General features: G+C 47.0%; 1 protein-coding gene across 2 annotated transcripts in view; it reads right to left on the bottom strand.

Moving 5' to 3' along the window:
- Positions 1 to 12,533, bottom strand: part of FRMD5 (FERM domain containing 5) — a 99,806-nt gene extending 87,273 nt beyond the window's left edge. For both annotated transcript variants that reach the window (XM_032232394.1, XM_032232395.1), the window contains exon 1: positions 12,259 to 12,533. In XM_032232394.1, coding sequence (XP_032088285.1) covers positions 12,259 to 12,360 — 102 coding nt within the window. In that variant the 5' untranslated portion in view covers positions 12,361 to 12,533. The remainder of the gene's footprint in view (positions 1 to 12,258) is intronic.
- Between the last annotated feature and the right edge of the window lie 9,425 nt (positions 12,534 to 21,958).

Here is a 21,958-nt window from a genome sequence, read left to right as displayed (position 1 = left end):
GGCGGTGTCCAAACTTGGGAACTTTAAGACTTGTGGATTTCAACTACCAGAATTCCCCAGCCAGCATGTTCCCCAGTTCCCAAGTTTGGACACCCCCGACTTAGAGCCAGCCTCACCAGCTGGAAGGAAAAAGACCCACAATTGTACCATTTGCTTCCTTTGTTAAGGCAGGAAAGGATTGGGGGCCTGAGGGACCTTTTTTCACCTGGCCAGGTTGCTGGGGATGAGATGCTCCTCACCACTAGATGGATCATCTCTGTTCCTCTGAAAGACCATCCCATCTCCACCCAAAAACAATCAGGTTCACTGGTTGGAGTGGGAGAGGAGGGGAGGGGGGAGTGAAGCGGGAGCAAGTTCACAAGGCCCATTGGGAAAATTTCCTTAACAAGCCCTGAAAGTTTAGAAAACTTAAGAAAACAAGGGCCTCCGTTTGTGGAAATATCTATGCTACTGGTAAAAAAATGAAACAGAAACTTAAAGATTTCTCTAAGAAATTCTCCAGATCAGTGTTTCTTGACTGTGGCCACTTTAAGATGGGTGGACTTCAATCCCCAGAATCCCCCAGCCAGCATGATTCTGTGAGTTGAAGTTCACCCATCTTAAAGTGGCCCGGTTTAGAAAGACTGCTCCGGAGAATTAATGTCTTGTGTAATCAAAGGAGATTACTCCGAGCCTCTGTTTCCCATTGCCCCCTTTCCTGACCTAAGGAAAGATTTCCGCCATACCTCATCTAGTAATGGTTTTGCTCTCTGCTCCATCAGGGCCATTAGCCCTTCTATCACATCTCACCAGCCTCATCCCAGGCCCATCCTCCATGTCATCAATTTCTTGGCTGGTCTATTTTGGGACACAGATTTACTGCTCTTTCTGTCGCTTGGACAGATGCTAACCTAGAGTCTGGAGACTATAAGGAATTAGATGACAGCCATCAGATTTGTATTAAATCCCTGCCAGAGAGAGAAGCTGCTCCTCTGGATCCAGTCCAATTCCAGGACTTAGTGATCCACAGGCCACTTTCCTCTACCAGCATTCACCTGGGAGCTTGTGACCACTTCCGCGGAAGGGATGGAGCACCAAACAAGGCTTTTCCACCAGCGGCTCCAACATCTTGGCAAAAGGGTGAAGCTGCCTCTTCTCCAGGTAAGTCAATGCAGAGGCTGCTGCTGTTTTAGGTCTACATAAAACAGTTTTATATTGATGTTACGCTTTTTATCTTCTAAAGCATGTTTTTTATTGATTATCACAATAAGCTCCCTTTTTTTTGATACGAGTAGCGTACTACAAATCGCTACAAAACAGAATAACAGAGTTGGAAAAGACCTTGGAGGTATTCTAGCCCAACCACCCCACCCCCGGCTCAGGCAGGAAACCCTAAACTATTTCAGAGAAATGGTTGTCAAATCTCTTCTTAAAAACCTCCAGTTTTGGAGCACCCACAACTTCTGGAGGCAAGTCGTTCCACTGATTAACTGCCAGGAAATTTCTTCTTAGTTCTCTCCTTGGTTAGTTTCTATCTGTTGCTTCTTGTCCTGCCCTCCGGTGCTTTGGAGACTAGATCTGACCCCTTTATCTGTGGCAGCCTCTGAAATATTGGAAGACATCTATTCTGTCACTCCTAGTCCTTCTTTTCATTATACTAGACATACCCAATTCCTGCAACCGTCCTTTATATATTTTAGCCATACAACGGCTGTCAGGGCAGGATGGATGAAGCAGTCTCCCGAATAGCTCGCCTTCAGAAGTTGTGGGAGCTTCTTCACTGGAAGTTTTCAAGAAGAGACTGGACTGCCACCTCTCATAAATGATAGGTCTCCTATTTAGGAGGAGGGGTGGACTAGATGACCTACAAGTTCCCTTCCAACTCTGTTGTTCTGTTCGTTCTGGCCCTTTTATGATCTGTGAACCTCAACCCCCAGAATTCCTAAGAGGGTGATATAAATCCACGAAAATGAAGGTCTTTGCAGTGGCCACCAAACTTGGAATAAAACGAGTCCAAGTGGGAGATGAGGAAGGAGGGGATGTGAGCCCAGCCATAGCCAATAAGGTGCCTGCGGTGCTTCACTTGGAGCCTGGATCCCACCTCCGTCAAGGTAGACCTTCTCCTCATTTGAACAAATACCTGTATCAGGAAGCAAAACGGATTCATGTCCTGAGCCGGCCTGAGTGGATGAGCTGGATGGATATGCAGGTGGCGGCAGAGGAAAGAGCCCAATTCCGCACCTCCTTTAGTTCAGAAAAGAGGGCCTTGCAAACAGCCTTTTCAAGCACAGTCCAGGAAAACGCAAGTGCCCAAATTTGTCTCTTCAGCTCAACCGTTCACCTGCTTCCCCCTTTGCAAGGATTTTGTCTGGGAGCAGAGGCAGCCATTTCAAGCCCTCCCTGCAAGTTTTCAGCTTTTCTAAAATGGCTGCTCCATGCCTTCCTGTTACCAATTCATTTCTTATTCCAAGCAGAATTGCTTATGATGGAAGCAGATGGGACACAGCTTCTCTTAATTAGGCCAGTTCATGTTGCCACGTGGATCCAGATTTCCTCGGGGACAAGGCCAAAACAAATTCGTGGGTAGTGATGTATCTAATGGCCTCCGGCAGAAACCCCTGAGATTCAAGACACTTCTAATCCAAATACTACAAGTGATATGCTCCACCCCCACTGCCCCATTCTCTCCTGAGGGCTTCTACACAACCCTTCCTTCTGCTTGACATGTTGACACACTAAGAAAGAGTCTACGAGAGGTTTCAGGTACATCCATGACCTGATGGGCCATGACCTAGTTTGAGGACAACCCTTGGGCTCCGTCTTGGGAGAACTGACCAAAGAAATTGCTGCTAAGTGTACTTCCCTCCCATAAACTTTGGATTGGAGTAGAACAACAACTATTCATTGGAGTAGATGGAAGAAAGGGCACCTCAACATCAGAGGTGGGTTGTTCCCAGTCCAGCCCGGATCAGGCGAACTGGTAGTAGCAGCGGTGGGAGGCTCTGCCCACCTGCTCGGACACTTCTGCGCATGCGCAGAAACATCACGCGCACATACAAGCGAGCACGCAAGCATGACCAAACTGGTAGTGTCGGGATTTGCAAAACACCACTGCTCAACACTTAGGCAAGTTGTGGGTCAGAAAGGTCCCCTCTGTCTTCGTCTGAGAAAAGTGAATTACCCCCATCTGTAGTGGAAAAGCCGTGAATCTTGTCATGGGAATGTCAGACTGAAAAGTGAAAGGCAGGTCAGAAAATCCCAAGAAATGATTACCTCGGAGGGCTCTCCAGCCAAGGGCCTTCTCCTCACCTGTCCTCCCCTTCCTTTGGGGAATATATAATTAATTGACCTTCCTTCCCTTCAAAGTAGCCCAGGTGATCCAGAGCTTCCTTCTTAATACTTCTAGGCTGCCTTTGTGGGGAGGGAGGGGGGAAGCACAGATTGAGAGGAGGCATGACGTCCTAATTCATAGCCCTAACTGTAATAAAAAGCCACACGTAAACAGATTTAATTTCAAAATGTCTGCAGAAAAAAAACATGTTCCTTGTCCTTCAAGAGAGGAAGGCTCTTCAAAAGAAACCCTCTGCAGCTACAGGTGCACCCTGGCATCACTTGCTCCCAAGGAGTCTTAAGCTTCTAAAGGGACAGCTGTCAATCAGTGCAGGTCTTTTTGATGGGGGGAAATGCCAACCACAGAAAAACAGGCTGACTACCACACTTTGTGGCAATGGAAGCTTCCATCTCCCAAGAATAGCCCTACTCAGAGCAGACCAAGCTGGTGCTCCAGCTATAATTCTGCTCATGCCCGTCTTCCTTCCTTCCTCCCTCCCCAAAAGCCCTGACGCAGCAGAAGACCAAGAGGCCTTCCAAGTGCATCAGAAGCCCTTCTGGAACAGACTCTGTCCCAGTCCTCGGACCAGCCTTGGTGCCTCTGAAAAACGGTTCTCCTTCTCCAAGTTGAACCGTAACACCTGACCGCCCAAAGGCAAGAGAAGACAACGGTGGAGAAGTCAAGAGCAGATGCCAAGGTCCCGAGAGGGAGACAACCCACTAAAGGAAAGCCAACCGGCTTGGCCAGTAAAAAGACCCCCCCTTACCAGAAGAAGCAAGGCTGCTCCCTATATTCTGTGACCCCCGCCCTCACGCTCAACTCAGACCCCTTCTTTTGCCTGGAGAGGGGCACCCCTCCCATGAACAGCCTGGCACTTTCACACTACATGCCAATGTCAAATTTGAGATTTAGATCCTATTCAATGGAATGGCAAGGGAGGGGGCAGGGAGCCAGGAGAGCCTTCCTGCCTGTGTCAGTCGGCGCAGCGCTTCTCCTGCTGACAGCGATTCCGCTGCTCCTCCGAGGCCAAGGAGAAAGAGTGCGCAGGGATGAAGCAGGCAGGCACCCGCCCCAGCTCAGCCCAGACAAAAGGCCTGGGGGCGAGGGATGGAGGGGGCTGGCGTGTCTGGAGGCCCCTCACGCAGCTGGCTGAGATTCAGTCTTATTGCTAGGACACCTAGACCTAAAGACTTGGTATTTCGTCTGCAAACAGATTACACCATGCAGGAGCTGAATGGGGCCATTTAGACCACAAAGCCCCCCTTCTCTTGTGCCAGCATCCAAAGAGCAACTTAACCTATGGCTGCCCATCCTCCGCTTGGACTCCTCCACTCACTGGAGGATCTCAAGAAGAAAAGAATGAACAACCATTTGTCTGGGATGGAATAAGGTCTCCTAGAGTTGGACTAGAAGACCTCCAAGGTCCTATTCTATTCCATTTCATTCCTATTCCTATTCTTCCACTTCAATCCATTCCTCTATATTCTAATTCTATCTTCTGTCCTGCCCTTATTCCTATTCCTATTCTTCAGTTTTCTTAAAAGGATTTGTCCACTGTGGCTCACAACCCCATTCCTTATTGTGCATAGTGAGAGTGGACACCTAAAATGGGGCAGGACTTCAGCTGTGCCTGCCACACTGGAGCCCTTTGGAGCATTGCAGAGGTCCCTGGGTGGGTTTTCCCTGAAGCTGTTTATCATTTAAGTGACAAGAAGGGAGTTTCTAGGTCCTCTCGTGCTAAGACCAGTTCAAAGCAGCCACTGCCAAGGACTGCATTCACACCAGCAGCTCTTTGAGGCAAAAAGGATGGGGTGCAGGGCCTGGAAGATCAAAAGGAAAGGGGCCTCGTCGTATCCTGGTCACTCAGGAATGTACAACGAAAGCCCCCACAAAGAGGCAAACTCTTCCCCATGCGGGAAGACTCATCTCAGAAAGACGAAACCTTTTCCAGACCTTTCCGAACCCCGAACGTAAGGGACCCATAATATCACCCTGAGCATGACAATCATCTGCAGAGTTTCTATATGTCTGAGTCCTGGTCCAGAACTGGCCTTTGGGTGGGGAAGGGAAGCAACGCAGGCTGGCTCCTGGCTGATTCAAAGAACCAGACCCAACAACAGCCAACTAGATACACACTCTGGCAGCTGGAGGGGGGGGGGGCTGTAGGGATTTATTTCAGAGGTCTGCATTCACACACACCCCAATCCATATATGATCCAATCCCACAAGACACCAGGGCAGCCATATTCATCTACTAGGGTTCACCTTCTCCAACGGGGGGTTAGTCCTGGCTATCATAGGTGGACCTCTTGCACAGGAGAAATGAGAATTTAAACATTACGATGATTAGAAGAAAATTGCAGACAACGATAATGTACCATAAAAACAGCCACTCCTAAAATAGCTGCTTGATGGAGAGACAGTAAGTTTGTCTGCAACTGTTGTAAAGAAGATCAGAAGGTACATCTTTAAATAGTTTTTTTTCTTTTCCCATTTTCTATCCATCCTGCTTTTTGCTCTAGGGGGGACATGATAGCAGTATTCCAGGGTATTCGAGGGGCTGCCACAAAGAAGAGGGGGTCAAATTATTCTCCAAAGCATCAGAAGACAAGAAACAATGGATGGAAACAACTCAATGAGAGAAGCAAACCCAGAACTAAGGAGAAATTTCCTGACATAGACAATCAACCCGTGGAACGACTTGTGGGTGTTCCGTCATTGGAGGCTTTCTAGAAGAGACTAGCCAGTCACCTATCTGAAATGTTACAGGGTCTATTGCTTAAGTAGGGGGTTGTACTAGAAGACCTCCAAGTCCCTTCCAGCTCTATTTTGATTGCTTTTTTCTTTGTCATATGTTTTTTTCATGGTTATCTTTTCTTCTTGTAAAAATATTTCATAAAATTACTTTAAAAGACAGCTGTTGGATAGAAACACTGACATCGCTTAATATAATTTTGTCTACTTGTTGATGGACACCCAGAATTATTTTATATAATATGGGTGATCGTACAAATCAGTTGAATCAGTAAATGCACTGGACGCAGCTGAATTTCAACCCCCTCCACCCCTCCCAGGTGTCGAGTTGTGTTCAAAGTCTGAGTACCCATAGCCCCCTGCAGAAAAATGCTTTGTCTTTTCAATAGGAGAGACATTGACAAAGTGGGCAGGAAAGAGAAAAGGGGCCTTTTGCCCAGCAGCCTCAGAGCTCTGAGAATGAACGAGGGAGACCATGGGAAATCAGGGAGGTCGTCACCTTTGAAAGGAAAAATAGAGAACCTTCCATGAGGAATATTGCATACAATTACTGTTAATTCAGTTGGGGGAGGGGGAGTTCAGTTTACTTTATTGTCTGTAGTGTTTTGTTTCCTGAAACTGTCCAGTAAATTAGGGGATTCTGCCCAGAGTTGCACCAGAACCAGGATCTCAGCCCGTCAAAGCTTTGTTTTCCTGCATGCTGTTTCTACCAAAAGTTCCCTGTTGCTCTTTAGATCCATAACTGAATTTATTTATTTATTAAACATATACTGCCCATCTCGCCAAAGGTGACTCCTTGATTGAATGCTTTGCAGTCACTCACTGCTTAAAGGTAAAAGCCATACATCTGTGTCTCTTTTCCTTTAAATAAATACAATCTGACAGTATTTAAACCTTGGGCTTATATTATAATTGTCTACATGACTATGAGCAGTTTGAGAAGAATGGTTGAAAGTGGGATCTAAATTACGTTAACCAAAGGGCTGACCTTGAGTTGTGACCTTTGCTCAGTTCTCGGTGGCTGAAAACCACTCCGTTTGCCAGCATCCATGAGGCAGGAGCTCCTAAAATCTTGGAAGTCTGCTTTTCCAGACGTTGCCTTTGTTTTATCTTTCCTGCCTGCGTTTTAAGAACTGGCGCCTGGGCTGGTTCACTTGAGCACCCGGATGGGGATGGGGGGATGTTTCCATGCTTGCTACTGTCTACCCCCCTCCCCCACCCCCAGGCAGAGGAAGATGCATTCTGGACTCTTCCAATGGAGTCAGCCAATGCCAGTTTTGAATGACCCAGACTCTGCCGGTTCTGCAGAAGGGGGAAGTGAGTCACTGAACACTGAACGGGGCAAGGATGCTCTGCTTCCGCGCATGCAAATCACTCTCTGGTGCCCCCTGAAGACTCCCGGAAAAGAGGCATGGGGGGTTGCTGCCCTGAGGAAGGGGGCGGCTGAGGGGAGGGGGGTGTAGCAGCCGCAGATAGTTCAGGTTGACCCAGGCAGCCAGTGGACAGCTCCCCCTCTCCTCCCCTGTGTCAGAGCAGCAACCAATGACTCCATGGGGCTGGGGGTGGGGGGTATCCGCTGCCACCATTGTCTGTTGTCTCTTGGCTCTCCCTGAACTGGCAAAGCTACATCAGAGAGAGAGAGAGAGTAAGGGAGGGAGGGAGGGAGGGAGGGAGGGAGGGAGAGAGAGAGAGGGAGAGAGAGAGGGCAGAAACTGGCTGAGATTTCTCCTCTCTTGCAGGCAGAACTGGGAAGAAATTCAAAGTAAATGCAGCCGTTTCAGAAAGAAGATCTGCTTGGAATAAATTGGGGGATTCGTTGATACAGCATTTATTGGCAGAGGTGAAGGAAAAAGAGGATTTTTGTCAACTTCGTTTTTTTGAGCGATATGAAGCTATACTGAGAGGAATCCTTCATCAATATTTATGGAACCAGAGGGAGAATTCTCAACTGCTCCAACTGAGACTCAGAGATGCCAGAAAATCTCTATTCCCAAAAGACCCCGGTGGCTTCTCCCCACTGAGCCATTATGGCCACAAGTTACAGACAGGCTTACTCTCCAGAGACCTCTCCGATGACCATCTGGTCTTAGAATCACAGGGCTGTTAATCATTCGATTGAGCCTCCAGACACTTTATCATCTTTGTTGCTCCTCTATACATTTTTTCAGATGTCCCAACATCTGCTTTGTATAATGGTGAAGTCAACATAGTATTTATTCCCAGTCTGGTCTCACCAGTGCAGTATGAAGAGGTACTAATACTTCTCATGATCTTAGCATTATCCCTCTGTTGATGCAGCCTAGTATTGCATTGGCCTTTTTGGCAGCTGCAACACCCTGCTGGCTCATACTTCAGTGATTGTCCACTAGGACCTCTAGATCTCTCTCACAGTTATTATTGTTGAGCCACAACTGTTGAGCTATTCTAAACTTGTGCATTTGGTTTTTCTTGCCTATGCATCGGACCTTACCTTTCTCTCCAATGAACTGCACTTTGCTCACAGGACCAGTGTTCAGGTCTCTAGAGATCCTTCTGAACCTTGAGTCTATCTTCTAAGGCAGGGGTATCAAACTCACCTCATCACAGCAGCATCATGTGACTTTCCCCCCCACCATTCGCTAAACTGGGCATGGGCGTGGCCAATGCATGACGCATCTGACATGTGGGCTGGGAGTTTTACAGCCCTGTTCTAAAGTGTTGGCTATCCCCCCCCCCCCCAAAGCTCAGTGCCATCTGCAAATTTGATGAATTCCTCTTCTATCCCCTCATCTACATCATGTCTGAAGATGTTGAAGAGTACAGATAATCCCTCATTTATGACTACAATTGAGCTCAATATTTACGTTGTTAAGTGAGACATTTGTTAAGTGAGTTTTGCCCATTTTACAACCTTCCCACTACAGTTGTTAAGTGAATCACTGCAGTTATTAAGTTAGTACCAATAACACTTAGAGTTCAGTTTACAGTCATCATACTTGTGACTGCAAAGATTTGGGTAACAATTAACAATTTGGTTGTTAAGTGAATCTGATTTCCCAATTGACTGCTTGTCAGGAGGTCACAAAAGAGGATCATGTGACCCCGGGGTCCTACAACCGTCATAAATATGAAGAACTTGCCAAGCACCCGAATGAGAATCTTGTGACCATGGGGATGCTACAACAGTCGTAAGTCAGAAAAACGGTCATGTCATTTTTTTCCAGTGCCTTTTTAACTTCGAGCAGTCACTAAATGAACGATTTTAAGACAAGGACTCCCATACTGGGCCCAAAACAGAAGCTCATAGCATGCTTCCCTCCACACAGATGTAATACCATGGAGGACTACCCATTGAGCACAGCTGGTCAGCCAATTACGACTCCATCTGGTGGTGAAGCTGCCCATCTCACTTTGTTCTAGCTTTGTGGCTGACCTGCCCCGAAAAAAGTCCTGGCAGGCCAGGAGCTCTGCAGACACGAAGCGTCTGGGGAACAAGGTGGGGAGAAGTCCAGGAGCCCCGAGGCTGCTTTCTGTCCACCTGAGTTCATGTTTCCCTTCCCTTGCCCCGGAAGTGCTGCACCAGAGGGTTGCTCAGAGCAAAGCATCTGGCACATGGTCACAAATAATGAATGGAGCAACCCAGGAAGCGCTTTGTGGTCAATGCCAGGAGCCAAAAGCCTTTTTGGGGACTGAGCAGAGGTGGGCAGCAGCTGGGGAAGGACCCAGCAGGTTCATGGCTAGGTGGAGCTCTCAGGGCCCCTGCCTTCTGCTGATCTCCATGTGAGCCTCCCCTGCTCAAGAGACTCCCTCTTGGTAACTCTGCCGGTTCAATCCCACCCAAGGCCCCCAGCCTGGCTACAGAAACGTGGCCTCCTACACAGAGCAGAAGGAAAGGTGCCACTGGAGTCGCATCCCTTTCCCCTTGGAGAAGGCTAAGCGGAGCCCTTCCCCACTCAGGACCTGCTCCAAGCCAGGGCTCTGCCCACTACAAGGAATCGGGGCTTCACGGGGGATGCAGCACCATTGAATTGAAATGCCACCTGGGTCATCGGAGGTCTCTCTGTTGGGAGAGGCAGGGCAGAGCGAGTCTCTGGCAGCCAAAGAATCAGGAGGCATTTCCCAGCTGGACTGAAAGGCATCAGCTTCGATGGGCCGTCAGTTGGAAAAGGGGCTCCAGAGTCCCCCTGTTTCTTTGGGCTCAGCAGGGCTTCTTTCAGTTACTTTAGTTATTTCAGGTAAATGCGGAACAGATGCATGGATTTTATAGTCACGTGTTCTGATTAGAAGCCAGTTCCTCACATAATCAAGAGAATGAAAAATACTTCTAGAAAACGCACAGGTGCACCTCTTTCTTTTTAAATGGCAATGTGCAGCCTACTTTAAAACCAGCAAAATCGGAGCCTCGAGACAAGAAAGAGTTGCGTGTTTCATCTTCTCACCCCCCAAATGACCTCCAGAATCCTCTATTTCTTCCTCTCTGCAAGTGACATTTTGGAGATGTCCTTTACTCCCAGGTGGGAAATGTTTGGGAACAAGAGAACTCTCCTCCCACCACCCAGACCCCTGGAGGAGGGCGAGACTCCAGAAAAGGTGAGAGCCTTTGCACAGACAGCTTTCCCTTCTCTTTTCCCGGAGACAATCCAAGCCACCAACCTAAGGCCAGCCTTCCAAGCTCCTGCTTGCGATTCCAGCCCCGAGAGAGCCGCACTTTGAGCACAGATCGGGGGTCCCTCCAGGTCAGCACAACAGCAGGACCAGGAGCTGAAGAATCCTGCCGCAGAGCTCCCCGGCAGGCCTGTGGCTCCCACACATTGCAGCAGGCAGAGATCTCCCCGTGCAGCTTGCAATCTAAGACTGAACCTGCCAAGGGTTACGCTGTGCTGAGTCTGGGAGCATTTGGCTGAGGGGACCAGCTGGGGCAAACTAAGTGTGGGACCAAGGCTGCTGAGAAGCCTGACCCTGGTTCAAGAGGGGCCAGAGCCAGGCCCCTTCCGCCAAACTGGAACAATGAGTGTTTCCATGCATCTCACGAAGCCCAGTGGCCCCATTAAGTCACAATGGCTAGGAGCATCCATCACCCCATGCGGTGAACCAGCTTTGGTGGGGGCAGGAAGCTGAAAGCACAAAACCAGTTCAATACTGGGGAAATCCTCCACCCGCAATGGGAAGGAGGCAGGGGTGGCTGGAGCTCTTCCAGCAGCTCCCTGGAACCCTGAAAGGAGGAGATGCCACAACTCGCCTGGACTCCGGAGCCTCCCCACTGGGGCCTCAGTCGGGCCCTGGGAGCGTTTATGGGGCCCAAGATGAACCACCTCAGCCCAGCAAACGGCTGGAGGCTTTTTCCCAGAGCCGCTTCCTTCTTTGGGGGAAACCTACTTCAAAACGGCCCCCACCCCACTTCAAACGGAACGCCCGCCATTCTCTCCGACGGGCCACCGCTCGCCCCTCATCGCCCTGCGACCAAGCCAAACGCCCCACCAGCCGCCGTCCCCAACGCGCGCCAGCCAGCCGGGCTGCAGCCAAGGACCCGCGGCTAAGAGGCGAACTGCTGAGCCGCTCAGGAACCGCCGCTTCTCCGGGCCGGCCAGGAGGCCCCGCTCGGGCTTCGGGCACAGCGAGCAGTGGGGCGGAGGAGCAGCGGCGACCCCAGGAGGCGCCCGCCCTGGCACCGCAGCCCACCGGACAGCACCGTAACCCAACGCCGCTTCTGCCGCCGCCCCTCAGGAACCGGCCCCAAGAGCCGAGCGGCACAGCCGGCGGCGGTTCCGCGCCCGAGTCCCGGGTCGTCTGAGGCCGGGCGCAGAAAAGGCTCAGCCCCGAGACCACGGCATCCTCCCCCGCACCCCGCTCGTAGCTTCGGCGGCCAGGCCAATCTACCTTCCGACGTGTTTCGCACCAGTCGGGGGTCGCGTGGATGGCTCGGCCGACGGAGATGCCCCGTCCCGCAGCGGCGCCCTCGGCTCGGCCCGCCCCCCGCCGCGCCTCCCCGGACAGAAGTTTCTTCCCCGCCGCGTTTCGGCACCCGCCGCCGCCGGGCATGGCCGCTCCTCCGGCTACCGCAGAAGAGCCGCCGCCGCCCCCCCCCACCTCCCTGCGAGAGGCCGCTGCTCGCCAGGCCGCCACCGGCGCGGCGTTTTGCGGAGCGGCAAGCCAGGACAGCCGAACTCCGGGCCCCGCGCCGGCTCCCCATGCATCCGGCCGCGCCGCAAGCCCACCTGGATGGTGCACGAGTACTCGTTGTCGTCGAGGAGGCGGACGGTGCAGCTGTAGTCGCGATCAAGGCTCCTGCTGCTGCCACTCATCAGCCGGCTCAGCATCTTGGCCGGGGCGGCGGCGGACGGGGGCTCCGCGCCGGCTCCCTTCACATGGCCGGAGCAGGGGGCTCCCTGGCGGGCGAGGAGAGCTGCCGGCGCCGCCACCGCTGCCGCCGCCGCCGCCTGCCTCGGCTCGCCTCGCACAAAGCCCGGTTGGCAGGGAGTGCGCCGGGCAGGCGGCGAGCGGCGCGGCTTACGGGGAGGGGGAGGGGGCGCTACGCCGAGCCAGGGTTGCGGGTTCGCCGCCGCCGAGGCCAATCCGGGCCCAGCGCCGCCTCTGACGAGCTCGCGCGCAAACCAATGTGCCGCTCCGTTTTTTTGGGGGGGGGGCTCTCGGCCTCTCCAGCGGCACCTGGGAAGCTGCCACAGCTGCAACCGCGGTGACCCCTCCCTCCCCCGCGGCCCCTGCAGGGCCAGAACGCGCCCCCCCCCCGAGGAAGTGGCGGACGGGGAACAGCAGCTCGGCCGCGGCGACAGTCCCGATCCCGGGCAGGAGGCGGCCCCTGGGAGCCTCGGGGAGCGGTGCCCGCAGCCGGGCAAAGGGCGCGGAGGGACGCGGCGCCGGCGATGCGGAGCCGCCGCCGAGGGGCTCACAGTGAAGCCGGAGCGCTTACAGAGGGGCGGAGATGCGAGCGATGCTAGTCGCGGGTTCAGACGTGCGGGTGAAATGCTGGCAGGAGCGTCTCAGGAGCCTCAGAAACCCCGCCGGTGCCCTCTAGAAGGGCCGCTGCCAGATGGTCCCCTCTCGGCACGGCCTCTTCCGACCCACCCGTGGCCGGAGCTCAGCCGGACACGTGAATCATCTCCCACACCTCAACTGAAGGTGTAGCGCTTTTACACCTGGCCTTACAACTTGAACAGCTTCTGGACCGGTTCCCATGTTATGTCCCTGTCCGAGTTGATGGTCGCCTGGCACTTTTAGCAGATCCAGTAAGCAGAAGATAAAAGTGGCAGATAGAAAGGTATTCAGGCAGCTAAACATGGGACACAAATTGTCTCCGAACCATACAATTGAGGATCCAAGTGCTCATCTAGCCCAACCTCCTGCTTAGTACAGGCATTGCAGACAAAAGCCTCTCCAGCTTGTGATGCTGCTCATGTGTTTCCTCCTTGGCAGAGAGGTCAAAGGGCTTGAGGTGTTTGGCCATGGCAGCAGCTTAGGGAAGGGGGGGGGAGATAAAGCTGCTGGCAAAGGGGAGGAGCAGGAGAGGGTCCAAAGAAGGCCAGTGGGAGCACAGGACAAGCAGAAGGTAGAAGAACTTTTAACTAGTTCAAATGAAAGAGCTCCAGAGCTTTGTGCCTTGTGTGCCATGCTGCAAAGGATTACTGCAGCAGCAGTGTTTCTGCTTAGCTCTGTGAATTCCTGGAAGAGTGGCAAGGTCCAAGATGACTCCAGGAGTCCAGGACTGCAAAGGTCATCCCCAACTTCAATAAAGGGAGGGAGGAGGGAAATTGCAGAACTGTACCTCAGGCTGATACTGGGAAGGTCTGCAAAGAGATGGTCAAAAAGTGTGCTTGTGAATTCTTGGATAGGAATGCAACAATTAACAAGCAACTGCCAAGGCTTGTTACAAACAAGTCACAGCAAACCAACATCTGTCTCTTTTGGGGGGGCAGAATTATTAGCTTAATAGAGAGTGCAATGCCCTGGATATAATACACCTTGAAATCAACAAAGCTTTCAAGAGTAAAGTTTAATAATAATAATAATAATAATAATAATAATAATAATAATAATAATAATAATAAATCCGGCGAAACAACTGGCCGCTGTGATACAATTGTACAATAATAATAATAATAAAATAATAACAAAAAGAATTGAAGGATAAGATCATGGAGCATTTTCTGCTTAATGAGGAAAGGCAACCTTTACCATCACTAAAAACTGTGCCTAAGAAAATTTTGGCCCCTATCATGAAAATGGTTAATGCAGTGTTTTCAACAATTGAACCGGGATCCATCTTGGAAACAAACCAGTTAATGTACAGCGCAGCTGTAATAGTCACTAACGAACTAGGCATTAAAATTAAAGTACCTAGTCACACAACAGAAAAAGCATCAAAGCCAAAGTGGAAAATCCGTCTAGAACAAAAAATCAAAAAATTAAGGGCAGATGCTAGTAACTTAAAGAACATGCATGAGCAACGGCTTAAAAACAACAAAATCATAGATCGGCTAATCAGAAGATATAGATTGGATACAAGAAACCAATGAAGCTGTAGAGATTGTAAAACAGCAGATAACAGCAACAGCTAGAAAAATTGAAAGATATGAGGCACGAATCATCCAATATAAACAAAATCAGCAATTTCGATCAGACCAACGGCGTTTTTATCAAAGTCTTAATGTGAATGGTGACACCAAAAGTGAAAAACCAGAAAAGCAGGCCACAGTTGAATTCTGGAAAGAATTGTGGGAAAATGCAAAGGACTACAACAAGGAAGCAAAGTGGATACATGACTTTGAGAAAAGCATTGGCAACAAACAAATGCAAGTATTAGAAATAACAACTGAGATGATCAAAAATCGAGTTAAAAAGGTAAAGAATTGGACATCACCTGGAAAGGACCAATTACATGGTTTCTGGTTCAAATATCTGACCAGTTTACATGCAATATTGGCCAGGCAACTGAATGAAATTTTACAAAAGGGCCAAATTGATGAATGGTTGACAACTGGAAAAACATACTTGATTCAGAAAGATCCAACTAAAGGAACAACACCTGAAAACTATAGACCAATAACATGCTTACCAAAAACCTTCAAATTACTCACAGGCATTATTGCAGATAACATGATGGATTATTTGGAAACAAACAACATCTTGCCAGTAGAGCAAAAAGGCAACAAAAGAAGGAGCAGGGGCACAAAAGATCAGCTTCTAATTGATAAAATGATATTAGAAAATTGTAAGAACAGAAAAACGAACTTGAATATGGTCTGGATTGATTACAAAAAGGCATTTGACTCACTGCCACATAGTTGGATCATAAAATGCTTAGAAACAACTGGCATTAGCAAAAATATTACATCCTTTACTGAAAAGGCAATGAAACAATGGAGAACTGAGTTGGCAGTAGGGAATGAGAGCTACGGAATGGTTAATATCAAGCGAGGAATTTTCCAGGGTGATTCACTTTCACCTCTTCTCTTCATCATCGCAATGATCCCACTATCAGTAATCTTAAAAAAAATGAAATTAGGCTACCAAACAGCCAAAAAAGCTGAAAAAATTTCGCATTTACTATATATGGATGATTTGAAACTCTATGGAAAGTCAGAAATAGAAATCCAATCATTGACAAATACAGTCCGAGTATTCAGCACCGATATTTCAATGCAGTTTGGCATGGAAAAATGCGCCACTGTATCCATAAAAAGGGGCAAAATCACTGCATCTGAGGGAATTGAAATGCCCAATGGCCAACTAATTAAATGCAAAGAAAATGAAGCCTACAAATACTTAGGCATTCTGCAGTTGGATAACATCAAGCATGGAGAAGTAAAAACTATTGTCAGGCGAGAGTACACCAACAGAGTTAGGAAAATTTTAAAATCTAAATTGAATGGTGGAAATACAATCAAGGCCATAAATACCTGGGCAATACCAGTTATAAGATACACAGCTGGCATAGTTAACTGGACACAAGCTGATTTGGACCTTTTGGACCGAAAAACCAGGAAACTAATGACAATACACTACAGTTTACATCCACGTGGTGATACTGATAGACTATATAATATCTATATATTAAAACAGCAACAAACTGGTGGGAACATCAGCCTGAAAAAGTCACCGAAAATCAGAAGGTCAAGATCTTGTGGGATTTCCGTATATAAACCGACAAAATACTGGCACATAATACACCAGACATCACACTGGTTGAGAAAAATAAGGTCACAATCATAGACATCGCAATACCAGGTGATAGCAGGGTCGCTGAGAAGGAACATGAAAAAATCGCAAAATACCAGGACTTAAAAATTGAAATTCAACGACTATGGCACAAACCAGCAGTGGTAATTCCAGTGGTAATTGGCACACTGGGTGCTATTCCAAAAGCACTGGAATTACATTTAAAACAGTTAAAAATTGACAAAATCACCATCAGTCAAATGCAAAAAGCCGCACTGCTTGGATCTGCACGCATATTACGAAAATACGTTACGACGTCCTAGGCCCCTGGGTGGGGCCCGACTAGTAACCAATGCCAAATCCGGTGAAACAACTGGCCGCTGTGATACAATTGTATAATAATAATAATAATAATAATACTCTCCTTAACAAAATTGTGCAATATGAGTTGGATGATATGAGTGTCAGATGGATTTGTAATCGGCTGAAATACTGCAGAGTACTCGCAAGTGGCTCAGGGTTCGATTGGAGAGTAGACCTGAAGAGTATATCATAAGAGTTGACACTGACTTGATAATCGCCACTAAATAAAGTGCCACCTGAGGACTGTATTCAATATATTTTAAAATAATCTTGGTGAAGAGTTGTGGGAAGATTATCATATTTTCAGAGGAGCCAGCACCAGGAAGAGTGGCTGAGACTTTAGAACATAGAGAAGAGAAATAGAAAGGTCTAGGCAAATGGGAATATTGTTCCCAAAGTGATGGGGGTTGGTTCACATGAGAAGGATCTGTATAAGAAATCAAAGCTGAATGTGAGTCAACAGGGTTGTTGCAGATGCTACAGGACAAATGCTTTCTTGAGATACATTAACCGGACCATGGAGTCCAGATCACAGGAAGCAACTGCTTGCCCCCCCCCCCCCAACATTGCCCCAATCAAATCCCACTTGGCTAACGTGCAGCTAATGTGGTGAGGGAGCTACCAATCAAATCCTCTGAAGAACCAGGTAGTGGAGATTGCAGGAAGATTGACTGCCGCCTTTCCCAACACTTGGATTGGGAAGCAGAGTTCTTGGCCTGGGTGCTTTTTGCCCGGGAGAGTGGCTGTTTCCCCCGTGCAGCTTTGTGTTTCTGGGTTCCCATGTCCAGTTTGGGAGCCTGGGTCTTTTCTCTTGATCCAGTCCATCTGTATGCAGAGGGAGGGCTTGGGCAGCGCAGTGGGGCTTCCAGGGGCCCAGATGTTTGTTCCTGCTGAAAGCTAAGGCAGAACTAGCTGACAGACTACCAGTAGTAGTGCCTCATATGGACTAGGGTGACTTGGGTTCCCCAGGGGGTCTGGTATATGTTGCAAATGATTTCAACACCAGCTACAAGAGAAGCTAAAAAAAGAATTACTCCAGCTTAAAGATTAAAACCATCCATATGGCCATTCTCATGTTTAAAAACCTAATTTTAATTAAACTTTAAAAAACTTAGGCTTTTTAATTTTATAATTTGCAAAAATTGTTATTATTTCCAAACTAATGTTTGGAATATAAATTCGAAATAAATTTACCTTTTAATTAAAAAAACTTTATATAGGTTGTAAAATTTATTATTTTAAAATAAATTCTAATTTTTTAAAAGTAAACATGAATCTTGTAAGTTTAATTCTCACATTTTTATACAAATTTTAAATTTGTATTTAGAGTTTTATATTTTTATTTTATACTTTTACATTTTTATATTAGATTTATACTATACTATATACCATCTTTATAAAGTTTTAAATAAAAAAGCAGAAAATCTATTTTAAGATCTTTAATTATATTTTGCAAATCTAACAATGTTTTGATTTGCAAAAATATCTCCCATGTATGTACTCATATTCTCAGAAGACCCAAATTAAATCTCTACCAAATGTAAATTAATTGAAACACTTGAGAAAAAGTTAACAACCTACAGGAAAAAGTAAAGGGCCAAAGCAAGGCAGTGGGGGAGGGACAGTGGTGGGATTCATTTTTTTTTACTACCAGTTCTGTGGGCCTGACTCAGTGGGGTGTGGCTTGGTAGGAGTAGCAGGGGAAGGATACTATAAAATCTCCATTCTCTCCCCATTCCATGGAAGGTTAGCGCAAAATCCTCATTCACTCCCGATCAGCTGGGACTCTGGAGGTAGAGAATAGATGGGCCAGGACCAGTCAGAGGTGGTATTTACTGGTTCTCCAAACCACTAAAAATTTCTGCTACTGGTTCTCCAGAACTGGTCAGAACCTGCTGAATGCCACTTCTGGAGAGGAAATAGTTTTTGCACACACAACCTAGCTTCTATGCATGTGCAAATGAAGCTTTACATGCTCACCCATCACTCCCATGGCTCAGTTCCCAACGGTCCATGGCCCAGTACTAATCTGTGGCTGGGGTGTGGGAACCCCTGGTTTATAGTAAAAACCTAAGACAGTGTCATTCCTTTTTCTTTTTATATTTACCCAAATGCATTCAAGAACGCTTTCATTTTTTAAAATTTCTATAGAGGTATAGTTATTTCTAATATACTATAATATAGTATAATATAATATAACATTATATTATATATATGTGTGTGTGTGTGTGTATGTATGTATTTGTATGTACACACACACACAAACACACACACACTAATAATGAAACTCCACCTCTTTTGTTAGGCCTGTTTCCTTTGAACAGTTTAAATCCAAATAAAAAAACCAAAAAAAGTGGTCAAGGAAATGATTGGTCCACTATTGGAAGAAGATGTCAAGGAGGAAACAGGCATCAGGGAGAAAGTGGAACTGCTTAACTCAGCCTTTGCATTTGTCTTTACACAAAAGGGGGAAAAATCATCCAACCTATTAAAAATTCATACCGTAAAAGACAAAGATGGGATCTTGGAACCACTAAATATTTTAAAGATACTGGAACGAAGGGAAACTACTACAGGACTGGAAAAGAGCTTATACGGTTCTGGTCATAAAATGGGGTGGGGTGGGGGTGGGGAATGACTCCAGAAAAGTACAGATCAATCAGCCTGACATCAATACATGAGAAGAATCCTGGAAAAGATAACCAAGCAATGAATTGCAAATACCTAGAAGCAAGCAAGGTTATTAGTAGAAGCCCACTAGAATTTTCCAAAAGCAGATCATGCCAGACAAATCTGCTGGACATTCTTTGACAAAATGAGTAGCAATAGCAACAGCACTTAGTCTTACATACTTGCTCCATGTGTTTTACATCACCCTCTCAGCAATTTACAAATGTCAGCATATTGCCCCCAACAAACATGATCTGAAATAATTCCAGCTATTTTATCCATCACCTATCTCTCTTTTATTGCTAAGGAATGAAACATCACCAAACAATGGAAATGCAAGTTGGAGGGGTCTGTGTCATAGGATGATAAAGTGGTCTTCAGTACAGCTGGACCTTTTCCATTTCCCTGCATTGGGGTCTCTTGGAGATATTGCTGTCACTTCCCCATCGCACCTGCAGCTGCAGAATGGTCTCCCCTTCAAATGGCATCTCTCTTTATTGTGGAAACATTAAACACGGCTGTCCATCTGCTTCAGAGCGTTTACAGGAAAAGAATCTGCCAGTCAAAATCCCAGGCACTTTGCCACTTAGAACGCCACGGGTTTCCCATGTGGTCTTTTCATAAAAGCTGCTTCTCATTGGGAAACGTAGCAGTGAAATGGGATATACGTAAATAAATATTTCCCCTCCTTTCCTACCAGTTTCAGGTAGCGAAATAATATAAAGGGGTGAAATACTTCTATTAACTTGCCCATTTCAGAAATAGCCTTTATTGTCATCCTTACAATTGAGTGGAAAAATTTCAAAGATTGAAACTGATTAATGTAAATCTTTTTGGCTTTTCAGTTCTTGAGAGAAAAGTTAGGTCAGTTTTCTTCTTCTTCATAGGAGAGTGCATGATAAAGTGAATAGGCTTCAATTAGGCAACCTCTTGCATGAAGCCCAACGTGATGGAGAGAGTGAAGCATGTCCGAGAATAAGAAGAGAGGAGGGAAGGATGTGGGCTGCACTCTGGCTTATTTAACATATTTATGGATAAATATGTGAGGAATGTAAGTGGGGATGTTAAGCCTGCTGGTTGGGGTGTGAAGTGCATGGAGTTTTCTATGCAGGCGATGCCAAGGAAGCGTTGTTGACTGAGAGACCAACATCTCTGCAGCCACAGACAGATGATGTAAGGCAAGACAGGGTCTCAAAAACCAAGGCACTTGGAAAGGAAAAGGGAGCTGGCTCTGCCAGGAAGCAGGTAAGGAGAAATTGAGTATCTGGAATACTTACGAAAACTGTACTCAAACCAGAAGGGAAGAAGAAAAGAGGGATGAGCTAGTTCAAAAGTGGTAGGTTTTGGTGGTCGTATTGATAGCCCAGTATGGAAGGAGAGTAAAAGGGACAGCCAGGTCTAGTTGACAGCATCCTCAGAAACCGAGGCCAGAGGGGAAGAAGGTGGGGCTTAGCAGTGAGAAGACGGATTTTCAGGCTACTCCTGAATTTCCTCTATTCCGAAGCACTTGGATGGTTCCTTTTTGGATCCAAGCTGTCCCGGAGAGACAGTGAAAGGTAGGAGGAGATCCAGTGACCCCAGAGACGTTCGCAAAGTCTCTGGGGGCTTGGAATTTAACCTCCTTTGCCAGTGACTTCCGGATTAGCCATAAGGCTAACTGAAACTGCAGATAGCTCCAAAGAATGGCGAAGTGTTTCCAGCTGGTAAGGTGATTTTATTACTCAGAGAAAGATAGTCCGCATAAAAATTCAAGCTAATTTAAATCAAAGAACAGAAGAATCTAGTGGCGATGTCGATCTCTTTATTGGTTTATGGACGGTGGTTACCTTATTTTTTAAATGTTTTAAATGCTATTTACATGGACAAAGGATAGATTACTCCAACATCTCCTCTGACCCTCTGCAAGTAGGCTGTAAACCAATTCACTATAATTTGGCTCCTTACAACTTGACACTTTTATTGCTTGGCTGGATTGGTCTAAGATCAGATAAGATTGTACAGTTCCCAGCTTGTTTTTACTTGCAAATACCTCAGAGTTTCCAAAGAAAAAATACTAACTGCGTACAAATATGGCGTCTATTCAAGCCTCTATTCAAATGATTTCTTTGGCACTACAAAAATTATCTGCCACACATGATAGAATTGAGAGGAAACTGGATTATCTGCTGTTTCTAGCAACAAAACATGAAGGAAAAAATGAGAATGTTGAACGTTTGAATGTTCTTCAAATACAAAAGAAGGATGTCAGAGATAAAGATTTTCAACTTGCTGATATTCGGGGCAACTGGTTTACCTCTGAGGGAGAAAAAGATGGAATGTCTGAAGGGGGGGCAGCCACACAGAAGATTTACTTCGAAAGACAGGGTGCAGGAGGAGTGAGAAGCATTAAAGAATTTATACTTTATGAAATACCATCGGCAAAACTTTTGATACCACCACTGAGAATTAAAGACAAGCTGATAAAGGAAATAAATGGAGGACGGCAGCATTTTATGAGAGGCAACATAAGCAAAAAGGTGCAAGGATTTTTTTGTATGGACTTGCTCATAAAGATGTTTGGAGAATTCGACCTACGAATGGCAACAGGATTAAGGAGGTTTTGTTACTGGAGAGACACAGGCTGATAGATGGAAGAATACAATTTAAAACTAGCTAAACCTAGTTAAATTCATTTGTAATAGATATAGTTGAATAATAATTGATAATGAC

This window comes from Thamnophis elegans, chromosome 16, assembly GCF_009769535.1.
Source record: "Thamnophis elegans isolate rThaEle1 chromosome 16, rThaEle1.pri, whole genome shotgun sequence".
NCBI classification, from domain to species: domain Eukaryota; kingdom Metazoa; phylum Chordata; class Lepidosauria; order Squamata; family Colubridae; genus Thamnophis; species Thamnophis elegans.
Note: the sequence above shows the minus strand (reverse complement) of the source record. Positions and strands in the feature narration are given on the sequence as shown.